The following is a 19,030-nucleotide window of genomic DNA, read 5'->3' on the forward strand; positions in this document are numbered from 1 at the left end:
GTGGCCATTTTCTCCAGGTGAACTGATCTCTGTCGCCTGGAGATCAGTTGTAATAGTGGGAAATCTCCAGCTAGTACCTGGAGGTTGGTAACCCTAGTGGGGCTTGCTGTAAGGTATTTGTACACAGGAATACACCCTTCTGGTAATTTCACATATATATAAAGTATGAACGTCATGCACACTTGCATATGTACAGCTGGGACAGATGTGTGTATACAAATGTTGGGCCCAACTACATGGTAAATTTCCCCTGAAGATTTATTTATTTACTTCATTTGTACTCTGCCCTTTTCCCCAATGGAGACCCAAGGTGGCTCTCTCCTCCATCGTATCCTGACAACAACCTTATAAGGTAGGTTAAGCTGAGAGTAGTGCCCCTGGGGCCATTTCACGTTTGGTAAACAATGGATAGGATTGCCAGCTCCAGGTTGGGAAATACCTGGAGATTTTGGGGGCGGGGCCTGAGGAGGGAAGGGTTTGGGGAGGGAAGGGACTTCAATGCCATAGAGTCCAATTGCCAAAGCGGCCATTTTCTCCAGGCGAACTGATCTCTATCGGCTGGAGATCAGCTGTAATAGCAGGAGATCTCCAGCTAGTACATGGAGCTGGCAACCCTAACCATGGATCTAACACTTTATAGTTCCACTGTGGCACAACAATCTAGATCTAGAGCCTGGCTCCTAACGGATCCTTGTGATTTGTACAAGGAGACCACTCTGAATCCACTTTCTACTGCAGGTTTACACTTGTGCACAGAGGCTGCCGCATAAAAATTGTGGATCCCACACATCACGGCACTGCTGCTGTGGTATGAGAATCTTGATCTGAGATGTGGGTATTTATAAATTCATTTTTAACATATATTTTCAAAGCTGGACATATCAAATCAGTGCTGGCATCTGTGCCCACAGGCAGCGCCATAAAAATGTCAAATCCAACAACTTGTGGCTGTAAAAATCTACAGCCAAGGTGTCTATGTTTCTCATGACCTTCAGAGCATGGAAATACATTGCCTAATCTGTTCACATCTGACTTTACTGGCTCTACCATAAATCATATACCCAATAGATTAAGGCATCACTGTGTTAAAAAAGCAAACACATCAAGATGAAGGACAGATCCTTCTGTTTTTCACATGGAGAAATCTCAAATCCACCATCAAATCAGAGTTCTGATCTGTGTCCATAAACAGCAGCATACCAGACCATTTTGTTCAGTGGGCATAAATGGGTTTGCCACCCAAAAGGCAGAGGTGAGCCCCTGAGGCATGGGCAACACCACCAGAGCTAGGCTTCCTCCAAGTGTGTCTGGCTTTGTCTCACCCCACCATCCTTTGTTTGCTGGGACATCGACATCTTCAGCGGTAGACATTTTGACAGTCAGACTGCAAAGACTGCCTACTCTGAGTTAGGATTTCGTTTCATTTTTAATATGGAAAACACCTGATTGATGAACTCCCAGAGCAGTAAATTCAACCTTGTCTTTTCTGATGGGGAAGGGGGGGGGGAAGGGAGAACACAGCTTGTAGTATTCGTGAACCCCGGTGGATCATATGAACACACCAAGACCATCTGCAGTCAGCTCTGGGAGACACGTTATGAAACCTTCTGTTGCAACGTGATGGGTTAGTTGCTACGACAGGGGGGCCCTTCCTCCTCTAACCTTCCATTTAAAGTAAAACAAGGTTTGTCCAACGTGATTCATATATTCATATTTTCATATTTTCATATTCATATTTTCTGAGAATTGCATCTATATATTGTCGAAGGCAAGACCACGGTCACACAGCCCGGATAACCTACAAGAACCAATTGCATCTATCTCTAGACAGTTCTGAGAAAAATGGGGCATTATATTCTCTTTGAAACATCATAAATGCAGCAAAGTTGCAAAGTAATGGCACACTGTAATAACCCCTAAAGAAAATCCATAAGTATTTTGGAGCTTCCTTGCTTATCCTTTATTGCTGTTCATAAAAATATAAGAAAACAACTGGGAAACTGTTTCTATAATATAGGTCAGGGTGCTGGAAGTAGAGTTGCTAGGCATACATCTACAATCCCTGGGTGCTGTTGGACGTATGGTAAATACAATAGAGATTGGGTCAATTCCTAGAATGTCATGTTAGGCCAGGCTGTGGCACCATTCCCCCCCCCCCCCATATTTCTCCAGCTGCTTACTGGATTAAGTGCAGGCAATGAAGGAGGGGAGTGAGACTAGGGTTGCCAGGTGCTACCTGGCCACCGGCAGGAGGTCCATCCATGTGGGGCTGTGGGGGTGTGATACATCCGTGAGCGATGCTGTCTCTCACGTGGGATGCTCTAGCAATTCCCCCTGAAAACTCTATGGAAACTGATCGGGCTTGTAGCATGCAAAGGGAGGCTGGGGCGTTCCTTCCAGACCCGCTGTGCGCACGCTCCAGGCAAGCACCCAGTGGGTCTTGGACGGCTGCAGGCTCCCTTTGCACGTTACAAGCTCAATCGGGCTTGTAGCATGCAGACGGAGGCTGGGGTGTTCCTCCCAGACCCGCTGTGCGCATGCACAGCAGGACTGGAAAACTGGAAATGGAGTCAGGAGCCCACAGGGCTCCCTCCACCCCGCCCTGCCCCATGGAACCTCCCACCCAAGGTAAGTGGGGACCTGGCAACCCTACCCTCAGCAGGCCTATTTCCGCCTTCCGGCCAGCTGAGGGGTGGTGGGTAGCCTACTGAGTTGGCGCCATCACTAGGGTCTCTCTTCACCACGAGTGGGAGATTTTGGGGGCGGAGCCTGAGGAGGACGGGGTTTGAGGGGAGAGACTTCAACGCCACAGAGTCCAATTGCCAAAGTGGCCATTTTCTCCACGTGAACTGATCTCTATCAGATGGAGATCAGTTGTAACAGCAGGAGATCTCCAGCTAGTATCTGGAAGCTGGCAACCCTAGCCATCACAGGGCAGTTAAGAACCCTAGGTGAGGGTGAGCACAATTCTACCACTTTTTCTGACTTCATTTCTGCTGCAAATGGCTTGACAAAAGATCTTCGCTCTAGAACCGATACTCATCAAGGCATTGGATAGAGCAACTTCCACGGAAAGATCCAAGCTCCTCACCCCTAAATCTGATCAGTCAAGTCCATCTAAAATCACAGCCTCCTTTGCCTTTACACATCTTTCGTATGATATTAAAAAGATAATCCAACGTCATTGGCACGTTATCAACCATATACTGGGTTGTGACGCACCCCCACTTTTGGGTTTAAGAAAGACTTCAGCTTTAAGAAACCAATTAATCAAAACTAACATGCTTGCTGGTTCTGCCAAATCCTCTGTGTGCTGTCATTTTAAATGTCACGGTTGAGCAGCCTGCCCTTACAGTTTACCCGTTAAACAGGTAACTTCAACAGATGGCAAATTTAGTTATGTGCTGAAAATTTTTTCAAACTGTGCCTCAGCCTGTGTGGTGTACACCTTGCTGTGTACATGTCCAGTGCCAAAAATGTACATAGGTTGTACAATTCGCCAGATCACATTACTCATCGGCAAACATAGAGCCAGGGTCAAGGCTTGCACACGAGAAGCACCAATCGTAAGCCATTTTATTACTCATGGCCACACTGATCGAGACCTAAACTTTTTTGGCTTATGGCAGTTTATACCTAGAGCTTATCTAGAGCAGGCACTTGGGAACCCTGACTGGAAGGAGGGGTGGTAGGATTCAGCAGGGCTTCTACTGTTGCAACCTCAGGGCAACAGAGCTAATCCTCAGGATTCCAAATTATTGCACCATCACTAGCATGCGGCATTCATACTTCCATGTACCCAACACCTGAAGAAGAGAGTAGCGGGTGTCATACTTGGTAGGTCTTTTCCTGGTGCTTGGTCTTGGGCAATTGCCCAAGGGAACCTCTGTTGTCCATGCTGCTGTTTCTTAATTTGGATAGATTCTAGCTAGGCTTTAAGGAACATTATTATGGCAAACACAAGTAGGGTTGCCAAGTGCCCGGTGGTGGCGGGTAAAATCCCACCAATCCACCGGGCTGCCTGCTGACCAGCTGAGGGCTGGTAGGCAATGCATGCGCGCACGCACAACGAGCCTACGTCACTTCCGGGTTTACCTAGAAGTGACGTGGATGCTCTAGCAACTCGCACAGAAAATCTATGGAACCCATAGAGTTTTGGCAGAGATTGCTAGAGCATCCGTGTTGCTTCCGGGTAAACCCGGAAGTGACATAGGCGCATCATGCGGGATGCACGCATCGCACACCAGGTACACGTGTGTGTTGCACACTGCAGCAATTCTCCTGAAAAGCTCCCGCCGATGGAGCTACAGGACCAGGTAAGCCTAAAGCCTTGCAAATGAACTCACAAAAATCAACTCCCTCTCTCAAATTTTAACGGGCTCATAAACCCACACTTCCCTTTGTCGGTCTTTGTGGCATATAATCTAGCCTGACAGAGCCACTGTGCTCCATCTTACAAAAGCTTATCTGCTTGGTTGCCTGGAAATTAATCACACTACGGATGGATGCTCTCTGCCTTGTTTCAGTCATATTTATTGTTGTTAAAACATAAGGACCTTGTCAAGAAAACCAAACAGGATAATACAATTGAGACAGCATATGGTATTACGTTAGGCACAAACGGTGTTTTTAGAGACTCCCATTTTGTTTTTATTTGTTGGGCTAATTTTTGCCATATTGCCAGGATGCTTTGATCATATATTAGCTTACTTCATCACACCTGGATTTCTTTTTTTTTAATTTTCATCTTAATCTTCAGTCTGAATTTGCTGCAATCACAATTGTTTTGCATAAGTGCCAGACTGATACTATCCAACATTTCTTGGAGGAGGAACATGTTTAGACCAACCCAGTTCTCACACAAAAATGCTGGGCTTTAGCCTAGGGTTGCCAGGTGGGTGGTTTCAGAGGACAATTGCCCACCAATCCACCCAGCTGCTCAAAAGCAGGGATTGCACATGCGCACAGCCAAGTGCAACATGATCACATCACTTCCAGGTTTACCCCTGGACGCGCAGCATCACCGTGACCACTTTAGCCCTCAAACCAACATTGGGGGTGTGTGTTGAGTGCTCAAGCATCCGGGGTGATGCAGCGCTTCCAGGGGTAAACCCAGAAGTGAAGAGATTGCGTCACATGTGGCTATGTGCGATCGCCCTGCCCCCCCAAACTTCCTGTCGTTGGAGATGGGGGCCATTTTCTCCATGTGAAATGATCTCTATTGGCTGGAGATCAGTTGTAATAGCAGATCTCCAGCTAGTAGGGATGTTGAAAAAAAAATTCGGTAAAATTCGGATTTGGCAAAATTCGGCCCGTTTTGATTCGGGCCGTGCCGAAGTCCGAACTCTCTTGCTTCAGATCCCCGAAATTCGGGCGAGATCCGGAGTTCGGGGGAAAATTCGGGCCCCCCGCGGGCCTTCAGGGGAGCCCTGAAGGACAGCCCTACCAGCTAGTACCTGGAGGTTGGCAAGGCAACCCTAATCAATGAATGGGTCAATTTTGATTTGAGATTTGATTAGTTAGCAGCAATCGAAGATTAAATATACATACCGTAAACCATAAAGAACTGTTCCATCCGGATGTAGCCGTATCATTCGATTTTTCACTGTAACTCCATGAACAAAGGATTTCTTGTCATTCAGGAAGTACGTATCCGGTACCCAGAGATAGTCAGCAACTCTGTTATCTAAAGTCAGATTCAAAGGTATTCCAGAGTATGATAATCTTTTATCCCTCCAGGACTGTTGGAAATACATGGTAAGTGTATAATCCTGGAAGTAAATAAAAAGAAAAAATAATTAAATGTGTTTCTCATAACTACTACTTTTTATTAAATACCACTAGTGCTGCCACCATATTTTTAAGAATCACAGGGAGTGCTAGAGTTTCACAGAAGTTACTTATGCTGTCCTTCTTCTGGTAAATGTAGGGTTGCCACCTCCAGGTACTAGCTGGAGATATCCTGCTATTACAACAGATCTCCAGCCGATAGAGATCAATTCACCTGGAGAAAATGGCCGCTTTGGCAACTGGACTTTGGCCACTTTGGCAACTGCATTGAAGCCCCTCCTCTCCCCAAACCCTGCCCTCATCAGGCTCCACCCCCAAAACCTCCCACTGGCAACCTGACAACCCTAAACTTCATAGATGATTTCAGTTTTGTATTCTCCCTTCACCCGGGGAATTCTTGCTCCCGACTAGCTTTTCCTCCCCCTGCCCTGGACTTAAGCGCAACGGATTCTTCTTTTCAAGACAAGGCAATCTATATTTTTCATTTTACCCTTAATTTCCTCTTACACTTCCTATCACCTCCAGTTAGGCAATAACCAAAGGCAGCATTGCTAGAATTGCATTTCTTTATTGCAACATTGTTTTATGTTTTTGGTCTCCTTTGTATTTAATATTTTCTAGCTTTTTCTCCTGTTAGGGGCATAAAAATTGTTTCATTTGAGATTCTGTCTTAACTGGAGTTTTGTAGCTCATCAGGATCCAAGTATCCACTGTTTGGTCCCAAAATAATTGCCCTGGTTACACAGTCTGACCCTACGCATGAAAAGACCACTTAGCACATTATGGACCTGACACATGCACTGATTTAGGTAACAATTCCAGGTGCTGTTTCTTCCCTTAAAGGCCCTAAAAGGCTTGGGACCAGGGTATCTGAAGGACCATCTCCTCCCATACTTTCTAGCCTGCCAGTTAAGATCTGCCTCCAGGGATGGTCTTAGCCAATGGACATCAGGAGCAGCTTCCCTGGGCCATGTACTTGGGAATCTCAGGGTGGCAAAAAGGGATTGAGAATAAAATTTGGCAGAAAGGATGCCAGATTGTTTATTTGCGGCCTTTGGCCAGATAAAACAAGATACATGGACTAAAAGGGTCTTACCTACAAAAGTTTACAGTCCGAGTCTTAAACCACTTAAAAAAATAAAACAAAAATAAAAAATAAAATAAATAACATCCAAGTTACTTCTGCAGATAGGAATATCAACAGACTCCCTTCATTGCCTGTCAGAAAAATCGGTGTTCGATATTATCCAATGCAGTTTGCTAGACAATGAATTACAAGAACTTAACATCCAAGTCAGGAATGGGGCTTGTGTGAGTTTGTGGGATGGTCAAATGCAAACATTCAGTGGCAACCTATTTTTCTCACCTGACGGATCAAAAACAAAGGAGGGGATATATGTTAGCAAGATTCAACGTGCTACCTTCATCAGTGTTACCGGGGAGATTTCAGTCAATACTACTAGCAGCAAGGTTATATCCCTGTGGAATGAATCATATGGAATCAGTTGCACATGTCCTTTTGCACTGCCCCCTTTATCAGATAAACCACCTTAAGTTTATCAACCCGTTGTTTGCTAGCAGGGAACAGCATCCAGTTGAGCACAAGGCAGCTTTTCTTACGTCTACCTAGGATGTGGCCACAATTGACCGTGTAGCCAGGTTTTTGCAGCAATTTGGATTTGTGAACATTATTGTAAACGGAAACAGGTTTCCTAGATGCATTTAATCTGTTGCTGTGCTGTGTTTATCTGATATATTTTTTCCTAGATGCATTTAATCTTATCAATATAAAAACCAGTAGGTGGTAAAACTATGATTAATCAACAAAACCAATCAGTCAAGAAAACAGCCACCCTATTTTGGGATATCCCCTACAATTTCTTGTACTTCTGTAATTGTAACTGAGCTTCTGGGTGCTTTCTACAGTTTCCTATGTGCTTTCTATAAGCTTTCATACAGTTTCCCGAAAGCTTCACGCAGGATTCTGTATCAAGGACATCATCACCTTCCTGTTGGTAGATTTCTAATATGCTACCAACCAAGTTGTTTTGAAGTTTCTGGTGATTATTTTCTGCTCCGTCCAGACTGACACCTTTGGCTAAGGAGGATTTGTTGTCTTACTGGAAGAAGGATGCTACATACAGAAGTATTAGGAAAGAGAGACGAACAGTATGTGTGTGTGTGAAAGAGAGAGAGAAGAGAAAGAGAGAGAAATGTCCTGTATCATCACACAAAACCAACAACTATTCTGCTCATCATTTAGCAGTTGTTGCAGTGTCAGAATCTACTAAAATTCTTTAGTTTTCTTGCGCTTCCTTAAACCTTGATTTCAGTCAAACGTGACTAACTTGATGATGAGCAGAATTGCAGCCTTTGTCTGTCGGAAGAAAATATATGAGAAGTTGGAAGAAAATATGTGCAAACTTATTTGCGCTAAGCTAGGCCTGCACAACCTATGATTCAGGAAGCTGAACATACTTCACAGACACTCGAGGACTGAGAGAAGTGGTTATGATAAACAAGGCTGTCTTTGTTAAAATATCTCTGTTACAAACAGGTAGGATTGCCAACCTCCAGGTACTGACAAAAATAAACCAATGCTGTAATGAATATACTCTATAATAAAAAAAGCACTCAAGCGCAAATTAAATAATCTATTAATGCCTAAATATTAAATTATTCTTATTCCTAAGTAACAACACACTATATGTACTATCAAACTAAATATATATACAAAGTCACAATAGACAGGTAACAATATAGTATAGCAAACACCATCCAAAGATTAAAGTGCACATTCCAAATCACTCATGTGCAATTCATATGCTCCAAATAGATCTTCAGATGTAAAGTCACTTAGCTGACAGACTGAAGTAATAAAGGAACAGATCTTCTTCAGATTTAGTCCTAGGGCCTGGTTACTTATTTTCACTATATTTTCCCCCTTTTAACATACAAATCCAATGCCTCTGTGACTGACATAATGCCTTTTTTACTAAGCGATAGGGACCCCAAGGCTACATTGTCAGTGGTAAGATTTGTTTCAGTCCTTATAACCCTCCAACACTAGATATATGCTAGATCAATTGATCAAGGAGCTTCTAAGGGATAAAAGGAAGGTTACTTATTTTCATGTTCTGGTTGAGGCTTCATTTCAGAGCCTCCCCTTTGAGTTTGATGTGGCATATGCTATCGGATCACTTTGTTTCACCCTGGAGCAAGAATATCAGTGAGAAAATCAAATCCAAGGGGGTATCTTTCGAGGCGCTACTCCCCCTAAATGAGGCACAAACTCTAGAACTAAGGATTACTGATATTGAAAAACAAACGCTCCTTGCTAGAGCTACTAATTCTTGCTCACCCTTAGCTTTTGGTATATATCCGGCCCCGGGCTCGCTACCCAGCTACTTTTGCACTCTGACCTCCCCTTTCTTGAGACATCGCTTTATGCAAGCTCGTCTAAATTTTCTCCCCACAGCCTGGACCACGGGCAGATATGCCAGAGTTCCCTATGAAAAAAGGCTGTGTTCTTGTGCCTCTGGACAGGTTAAAATCGTGGCCCATGTACTACTACATTGCAAGCATGGCTCACTTTTACGGGAACAGGTCATTGAACCCCTACTGACAGGTTGCCCTGGTGGCACTGATAAGGAGCTAGTTTGATTTCTTTTAAGTGATATTTATCCCCAGGTTACTGCAGGGGTTGCTAGCTTCCTGGGATTTATATTAAAGTTTTAACTTTTAATGTTGTAAGGAAGATCTTCGTCAAAAGTTTATAAATCTCCTTTAACCTTATTATGTACTTTTTTATGCCAAATAAAGGTGTGATTTGATTTAAAGTCACTTAGCTGACAGATGTAAAGCTGACTTAGCTAATTGTTCAACAAGTCGAGTTGTTAACACCATCTCTTGTCCATGTCAGAAGCTCTACATTGGGAGTGCAATGAGATCAGTTAGAGTTCGCATTGGAGCACACAGATCCCGGATAAGGGCGAAAGTCCTTGAGGCCCCCCGGTGAATCATTTCATAGAAAATAAACATACTGAAAATGACCTACGTTTTTTTGCTGTGTGGACCTATAAGGGGCATATGTATAATGAAAGTAACATACAACAAGTCTTGTTGCAACAGGAGATGAGGTTTTTTTTTTCTTTGTTCACTGGCCCCTGGAGGCTTAAATACAGAATTTGACCTTTCTTGCTTTGTTTAATGGGTTAGTTTAGGTTCTTTCCCCCTGGATTTTCATGTATAATAACTTTCAAATGTTGGTAGGTACCTTAATGCTGCTCAATCTTTGAATTTTTTTCAGTACTTGAATGCAAAACTAAGAAAGCTTCAGAGTTTCATTTTAGAAGAAAATGTATTTTAATTAACTTTTGGCATTCAAAAGAGACCAAAGGAACAAAGAGAATTTTCTTGAAAAGCAATGTCTCAGTAAAGAACAAATCTTTGACTTGTTCTCCATGACCTCCAAAGGGGCGATTTTATTTGATGTGATCCAAAATCGGTACCCTTCTTGCTGCTGAAATGGTGATACTGCTCTGAGCTGGTTTCTCATCTCTGATTTGATATTCCACTCACTGCCATCCATCTTTTATGTTTTCACACCATTGCTACCTCATATCAAAGTCCCGCCAGATGAATTTCCACAAGCACTTGAAAGCTAATTCTATAACGCTTGACGTGTTCATTGAATTTTTCAGTACATAACAGGGTTAGCTCGGATATCAGTATTCACCTGGACCAATGCTTCCAGCCGTATGTCTGAGCATGTCCCCTTTTCCCATAACAGCTGAGCTCAGGCAAAGATGTAAAAGTAACAAAGAAACATTAGACTGCATGAAGGCTTGTAGGTTTCATGCAGAAGGATCCACAGTGACAAAAAAACAAAAACAAAAAACCTGGTGCATATCAAAGGCAAAGCAAGCAGTTGCAGTTGCAAACCTGGTTGTTTTCAGTATCTTTCCTTGCCAGAAGCAAGACATATAAAAAGTCAGAGATTCAAAGAAATCATAAATGCTTACTTGTGTAAGAGAGACAGTGTTCTATGTTTTAGATTTACACAAGGGAGCCTCTGCAGAACTTGTGTGTGTGGGGAAATCTCATCTCCCCACCCCAATGCTGAGCCAGTGCGAATCCTGGCTCAGCCACTCACCTCGTAACTCAGCTGTCCCTAGGATCACCAGCTCCGGGTTAGGAAATACCTGGAGATTTTGGGGGCACAGCCAGAGGAGGGTGTGTTTTGGGAAAGGGAGGGACTTCAATGCTATAGAGTCCAATTGCCACAGTTGCCATTTTCTCCAGGTGAACTGATCTCTATTGGCTGGAGAGCAGTTGTAATAGCAGGAGATCTCCAGCTAGTACCTGGTGGTTGGCAACCCTAGCTGTCCCAGCGCATGCTGCCACTGCAGCCAGGCCCTCAGTGGCTCCTGGTGTCTGCTGTCTCAACTGAGCCCAGTGCAGCTCCCGGCATGTGCCGCCATTCCAGGCGGGCCTGAAGCAGCTCCCAGCAGTTCCTGCTGGGCTCTGCCACATCTCCCAATCACTGCTGCAATTTTTTAAATTTTAATTTGGGGGAAATTTAAACATTTCAGATTTTTCTGCAAATTCAGGGAGTCTCCCAAATTTGCCAAAAAGTCTGTTTAGTGTCCATGTGACCCCAACCTATGGATGTAGGAATCCGCAGATGGGGGGCCACATTTCAGTATTAGTATATAGATATAAGATTGGTTAACTGCTTTCTCATTCAGAGTGCAAAGTTTCAAAATATACAATGAAAAATATGCCTAAAACCAGATCATACAAGAAGAAATGAAGCTGTCTTTAGAGTCAGGTGATTGGTCTATTAAAGCCAGTATTGTCTACCCTGATTGGTAGTGGCTCACCAGAGTCTCAGGTAGGGGGCCTTAGGGAGGGGTTGTGGCTCAGTGGTAGTGCATCTGCTTGGCATGCAGAAGATACCAATCCCTGGCATCTCCAGTTAAAGGATTTGGCAGTATTTCTCTCTCTCTACCTCATACTGCTTCTTAACTAATTAGTTTTAAGCAGATTACTAAAATATACAAAACTAGACTACATTCGAACGGCTGCGAAAATCAATCACAAGCGCATAAAATTACACAACTGAAAGAGTGATAGGCCTACAATTATCTTCTAATAAAAAGACGTAATGCCTCCATATGATCTATATTTTGGAGTAAAGGAAATATTAAAAGATTTCTAGCCTCAGAAAAATAGTTACATTCAAAAGTCATATGGTACAGAGTGTCTGTAGTACCTGCACTACAGTCACATACTCTGTCAGAGTATAGTATCTTAAGATACTTCCCTTGCAAAACTCTAGATGGTAAGGCATTTAGGTGCGCCAACTTAAAGGCACGCCTTTACAGAGGAACAGTCGAATATGAACAGTGGTCGAGAAGCTGGCCAGATGGAAGAATAATTACTGACAAATTGAGTAGAACAAACACATCGTGCTCTACAGATTGTACTATTGTAAGCATACCTAAACAAACATCTCACAATTGTGCTCATAGCTTTCTGTCTGATGACTGAATGAAAGGAGTCCAAGGAAAGACTGAAGACATGAAGTCATTGCTCTACAGGTTTATCCCCATGGGAAATGTAAGATTCCACTCTAATCAAGCCCAAATCAGTGCACAGGGCCACCCTTAATACACAATTCGAAATTCTGGAAATGGAACGTAGGAATTTAAGAAGGATTAAATCGAAGGACTCCCCTATTTTGTCAATCCAGATACCAGCCCCATATAAATTTTGCAAAGCCATCTTGGCGTTGAACATTTTAATGGTGGCTGGGATATACCGAGCCCCTGATGAATAAAAGAAATGACAAATAATATTTGCTGCTGCTATAGCCAACCTTTTAACATGAGCAGAGTGCACTGACCAAGTTAATCTCTGGTCAAATCAAACCCCTAGTTATTTAAAATAGGGGACCTCCTCAAACCATAAATTTGCCACTTATGGTGCATATGAGATTTTTTGCCCAAAACAACAAACTTGTATTTTTGATAGTCAACTATCAGGCATTCTTCTAGACAGTAAGAGGCAAACAAAGCATTCCTGACCTTTAAGGGCAAAAGTGTAGTAAATCATGGGAAATTGAGTTTTCCCATGACTCTTAAAGGAGGAAGCAGGCGGCCATTAGAAACATGGGAAAACTCAATTTCCCATGATTTACTGCAATGTTGCAGTCCTTGGGAACATTAGTTTCCCCATGATTCTTGAAGAAGGAAGCTGACCGCTGGCCATTATTTTTACAAGTCTAAAATGTAAGTAGTACATTTAAAATTCTCCCGGGGGTGTGTGTGGCATTTTTGATAGTAGAGCCTCCAAATTCACAGCATAGCTTTAGGGGACTCTCCTTGCACAACCCCCAGATTTGGTGAAGATTGGGTCAGGGGGTCCAATTTTATGATTCTCTATGGAGGGGGAGTGACCCCTTCCAGACCACATAAAATCGGACCCCCTGACCCAATCTTCACCAAACTTTGGGACTCACGCAAGGCGAATTCCTTCAAGCTATGCCATGAATTTGGGGGCTCTACCTCCAAAAATGCCCACCCCACGAGCCTGGGGAAAGCCAAACCTGAAATAGCCAAATTTTATTTGTTTTTTTCCAGCAATTGCCTATTTGGCTTTGGCTTTCTTCCCTGGTTTGTTCATTCGGTAAACCTGAAATTTACCAAAATGGCTAATTTCTGGTTTATTTTCAGTTTGGGTTTATCAATATGCAGAAGCCTAGTCACGTCGTATTTCTAGAATAGACTGAATGCACAAAATCTGACACAGCCCTTCAGCAAAAACTGTGTAAGGCTGTTATAGCTTCCATTATTATCAGGTTGCTATGGTGATTGGCGTTTCTAAGACTACTATTCAACTTAGGCAGGCAGTTGTGAAAATGAAACTGGTGTAAATGATAAAATGACTTGCTCTGCTTAAAATGTGAAGCTATTTCCTTAATGTATGAATTAGGACCAATTCTCACCAATAGCAGAGGAAGCTGATACCTTATGTCAGGACTATATAACTTCCTAGTGTAAACGGGGGCTCATCCATATTCCTTGCACACAGAAAACTAGATGCCAGTAGAAAGAGTTCTAGCGTAGTCTTTCCACATACATACTAGCTTTCTGTGCACTGGAATGCCTTTGTTCTTTGGGAATGTTCTATCATGCTGGTGTTCAGGGTGATTTGCTGTAAAATCCCATGCTTCAGCTCTGCCCCCGTGCCACTGCACCTAGGGTTGCCAACTTCCAGGTATTAAGTACGGATTTGGCTAATCAAATTTAAGTCAATCACAATCACAATTCAGTTCAAGGTTCTCAAAATTTATCACAATCTAGTGCAAGTGTGCAGTGAAAGACATACAATTCTATTTACAATCCTATACTCACACTCCGACAAGGTAACAATCTCCATAATCCTATCTTGAGTAGTCTTCTCAAATGTTGGCTGGAAGTCAAGATTCAAAAGTCCCATAAGGGTAAGATCCAAAATTGTTCTCAGAAGAATGATGAGGGAGGCGATCGTTTAAGTTCTTCATCAGCCCCTTTTCAGTTTGGTTCAAACTGCATTCATTCAAAAAGTCATTTCCATTTCTCCCGTTTGGGATGCAGACGCAACCACGTATAATTTATTTTCAAAAATCCCTCCAAGGGTATATAATTTTGAATATGTAGTCACACAGATGCCACTAACCATTCCCATAGGGATACAAAGTGCTACAATGACGCACACACATGGAAGCTTTGGGAAGTTGGCATCCGGGAGTCATGAAGCAACAAATCATGCTCTCTGTGTCTGGTACGGCCTCTCACCAGTAGAGAGCTCTGAATTACGTTCATCTTCAGGAATGTGGTTTCTGGTTACCGAGCTCACAAGATCAGGTACTCACTAAGTGACGCCTTCGGCCAATATCTATAGGTTATGCTAATTAGAGTGAAGTAGACACTTGTGCATTGGTGCTTTCGTGTGTCAATCTGCTTGTCAGCAGCCATGGGCCTGCCCCATGCGAATGCATAAATGATACTGACTTTCCTTTGTTTCTCGGGTGAGTAACTCTGCATCTTATTTGTGGGTTATTTCACCCCCAGGTCTGTGTTTAGCTAAATAAAGAACCGTTGCTCTTTTTAACCTCCTCCTAGTTGTCTTCATTGGACTCTGTAAGACAACCAGGGCACTTTTAAGATCAGTTCACCTGGAGAAAATGGCTGCTTTGGCAATTGGATTCTATGGCACTGAAGTCCCTCCCCAAACCCCGCCCTCCCCAGGCTCTGCCCCAAAATCTGGCAAACCCTAGAGTAGCTCTAGACACTGGGAGATAGTAGTTTCAACAATGCAAGATTTTCTCACATTTTGATAACTTGGGAAGTATAATGTGTGACACCAAATCATTTTTTCCACTGCTAATTAGGTAACAGATAAAGATTAAAAAGCAATTCTTCTCAGTAGTCTGGGTATTCCTATGGGTTCATGAGAAAACCTCTGAAAAACCAGGTGAGAGAGGAGTTGGTGAAATAGTAATTTAAATTTAACTCACAGTAGGAGAGTTGGTGGGGGAATTGAAGGAGCTGCCTCTGAATTGTAATTTGATGTAACTCTGGTACATGGTAAAGGACAGACTGGTATGCAGAGAAGACTATTTGTAACCTCTGACTCTGTTTTAATGGGCGGCTTGGCTTGGGAATAAAAGGATTTAAAGGCTCCTCTACTGGAAAGGGGGAGAAGGAAAAAAACTGACCGCAGGTAACACAAGGAAATGTATTTAAGTTTACAAATATATCTGGAAAGGAAATGGAGATGCCTCAGGAAGTTAGTTGTGCCTGTGGAGAAAAATATTCACCAATGGCCTGCAGATTTAAAAATTGGGGAGGGGAATCCAGGAATGTGGTCTTCATTGGTCATCTTAGAAGGGCTGTTAGACTTAAAGAAAAGGAAATGCTCACAGAACCTGTTAGACAAAGTGTAATTTGGCAAGTGTAGGTGCTTAGATGAATAGGGTTGCCAACCTCCAGGTTCTAGCTGGAGATCACCTGCTATTACAACTGATCTCCAGCTGATAGTGATCAGTTCACCTGGATAAAATGGTTGCTTTATCAACTGGACTCTATGGCATTGAAGTCGCTCCCCTACCTAAACCCTGCTCTCCTCAGGCTCCACCCCAAAAATCTCCAGGTATTTCCCAGCCCAGAGCTGGCAACCCTATAGATGAATGTCTAGGCGACAAAGTAGGCCATAAAACCAACAGCACAAGAAAAACTTAAATCCTTAAGGCTAGTCCTACTCATATGATTGAAGGAAAGACTGAATGACACATTTATCTGTGTTATGAAATCTCAGAACTGCTCCTTGTTACTTATTGATAAAATACCTGTGTTGTTTTCAATGGTATTTAGATTGGTTCTTGTAGGTTATCCGGGCTGTGTAACCGTGGTCTTGGAATTTTCTTTCCTGACGTTTCGCCAGCAACTGTGGCAGGCATCTTCAGAGTAGTAACACTGAAGGACAGTGTCTCTCAGTGTCAAGGGTGTAGGAAGAGTAATATATAGTCAGAAAGGGGTTGGGTTTGAGCTGAGTATTGTCCTGCAAAAGTATTGTCCTGTAAGTATACTTACAGGACAATACTTTTGCAGGACAATACTCAGCTCAAACCCAACCCCTTTCTGACTATATATTACTCTTCCTACACCCTTGACACTGAGAGACACTGTCCTTCAGTGTTACTACTCTGAAGATGCCTGCCACAGTTGCTGGCGAAACGTCAGGAAAGAAAATTCCAAGACCACGGTTACACAGCCCGGATAACCTACAAGAACCAATGAACTCTGACCGTGAAAGCCTTCGACGGTATTTAGATTATTTAAATAATTTCTCACTGAGGAGAGCATTTACTCTTCTCAGGCTTCAGCAAAGCCACAATGCCGGAAGGTGGTATACAGTGCAATCCTAAGAGCTACTACACCTTTCTAAGCCTGTTGACTCCAGTGGACTTACAAGGGTGTAACTTTGCTTAGGACTGTGCTGTGTTGTCCACTGAAGTTACGCTGTATAGGACTGCCCTGATAACATATGTACATTGCTGTAAATGCTTAAGACTTGGTCAATGAGCAATAAATGTTGATTGAACTGAACATCTGTGGGAAGGTTCCGAACTCTGAAAGCTGGCAGAGTAAATTTTCCCATCTCCTTTTCAAAGAATATAAATGTTGGCCAAATCTTTAAAAAACATTTTTTTGTGCTCGCTAGTGATAAGAAGAAAGTAATGTAAACAGTGGCTTCTTTTGCTGGCATAAATGAGAAAAATTACATTGATACTAGTCTAATAGGCTGCTATTTGGATAACTGAACTTCTGCAATATATTCAGGTCTGGCATTTATTTCTAGGTGATTGCATTTTCATTCCTATAGTTTTATTGCATGGTAATCATATGATTTATTGTTTGTTTTCATTTTGTTACAGTCTGTGGTCAAACAAATGATATTATTACCATTCTCCCTATGCATACTATAGTAAAAGTGAAGGTAACCCTGGAGTTGGACACAGAATGTAGTGTGATATTTAGGAGTCAAGCATTATATGATGAATTATGGAAATGCAGAGAGGCATCTTCACGGCCAAACTATAAAATTAAATTATGTACACAAGCAGGAGGAGTTTGTAAAGTATTAGGAACAATTACAATACTCTTTCCTATCAAGATCAAGTGAGACAACTAGTAATGATAGTGATTGTGGGGCTGAGTCACTTTGTAGAGGATGGTTTGCTAACTTCTCATTACACTGGAAGAAATCAGAGGATCAGTTCAGAACGTAAGGGCAACTAGCTCTAGAATAGCAGTCTTCAGCTTTTCCAGATCCAGAACCCGCCTTTACCTCCCAAGTAGAAACATGGGACCACTGAGTCACAAAGACATGACAAGAAGTCACATGATCACGTGATCACATGAAGCTGCCTTATACTGAATCAGACCCTTGGTCCATCAAAGTCAGTATTGTCTACTCAGACCGGCAGCGGTTCTCCAGGGTCTCAGGCAGGGGTCTTTCACATCACCTCCTTGCTTGGGTTTTTTTTCTGACATTCAACCTAGACCTAAAGGGAACCCAGTTAAAATCCCATGAAATTAGCCCTGGGTTCCCAGCTCTGAGTTGGAAAATTCCTGAAGATTCAGGGGCAGAGCTTGGGGAAAGCAGAGTTTGGGGAGGGAACGGAGCTCAGCAGGGATGTTATGTTATAGAGTTCACCCTCCAAACGAACCGATCTCCTGTCCTGACATCAGCTGACATCCCAGGAGTACTCCAGCCCCACCTGAAATTTGGCAACTTTATTGCCAGGTCTCTCTTCCCTACTGGCAGGAGGTTTTTGAGGCTGATCCTGAGGAGGGTGGGGTTTGGGGAGGGACTTCATTGCCATAGAGTCCAATTGCCAAAGCAGCCATTTTCTCCAGGTGAACTGTTTCTCTATTGGCTGGAGATCAGGTGTAATAGCAGGAGATCTCCAGCTAGTACCCGGAGGTTGGCAACCCTACTGGGCAACCTTGGCCCATTCATTCCCTCTCTCAACCGGACATATATCACAGGATTGCTGAGAGGGTAAGATGGAGACTGAATGAACCACGTATGCGACCTTGACCCATTTAGTTATTTACTTAGATATTTAGTTATTTACTTATTTAGTTATTTACTTAGATATTTATTTACTTAGATATTTAGACATTTCTCCTCAATGGGGACATGAAGTGGTTTACATAATTTTCCCCTCCTCTATTTTCTCCTCACAACAACAACTCTCTTGTTGGCTGAGAGACAGTGAGGCTGGCCCAAGGTCACTAGGCAAACATCCATGGCAGGGGGAGGATTTGAACCAGGATCCTCCAGATCCTACTGAAACACTCTAACCACTACACAACACCGTCTGTCTTTGGTGGAAGGTGGGATTGAAATATACTAAATAAATACAATTTCCAAAGGTTTAACTCCCATGCTAAGATGGGAGTGTAGAAACCAAGGCATTAGTTCTAATCCCTCCCTTTATTTCTAAGAGCCGAACTACTCGCAGCTCCATAATCAAGATCACCTGAGTACCATTCAAACTGCTTTTCTGTATTCCTTATGTAGAAGAAGAAGAAGAATAGGTTTTTATATGCCGACTTTCTCTAGCACTTAAGGGAGACTCAAACTGGCTTACAATCACCTCCACTTCCCCTCCCCATAACAG

At 42.9% G+C, this 19,030-nt stretch overlaps 1 protein-coding gene across 1 annotated transcript in view; it reads right to left on the reverse strand.

The window, feature by feature from the left end:
• The window catches only part of GABRB1 (gamma-aminobutyric acid type A receptor subunit beta1), a 123,414-nt gene that overhangs the window by 36,285 nt on the left and 68,099 nt on the right, over positions 1-19,030 (reverse strand). Inside the window, exon 4 of the mRNA XM_056855420.1 lies at positions 5,551-5,771. Coding sequence (XP_056711398.1) covers positions 5,551-5,771 — 221 coding nt within the window. The remainder of the gene's footprint in view (positions 1-5,550; positions 5,772-19,030) is intronic.

Source organism: Euleptes europaea, chromosome 9 (genome assembly GCF_029931775.1).
Source record: "Euleptes europaea isolate rEulEur1 chromosome 9, rEulEur1.hap1, whole genome shotgun sequence".
NCBI classification, from domain to species: Eukaryota; Metazoa; Chordata; class Lepidosauria; order Squamata; family Sphaerodactylidae; genus Euleptes; species Euleptes europaea.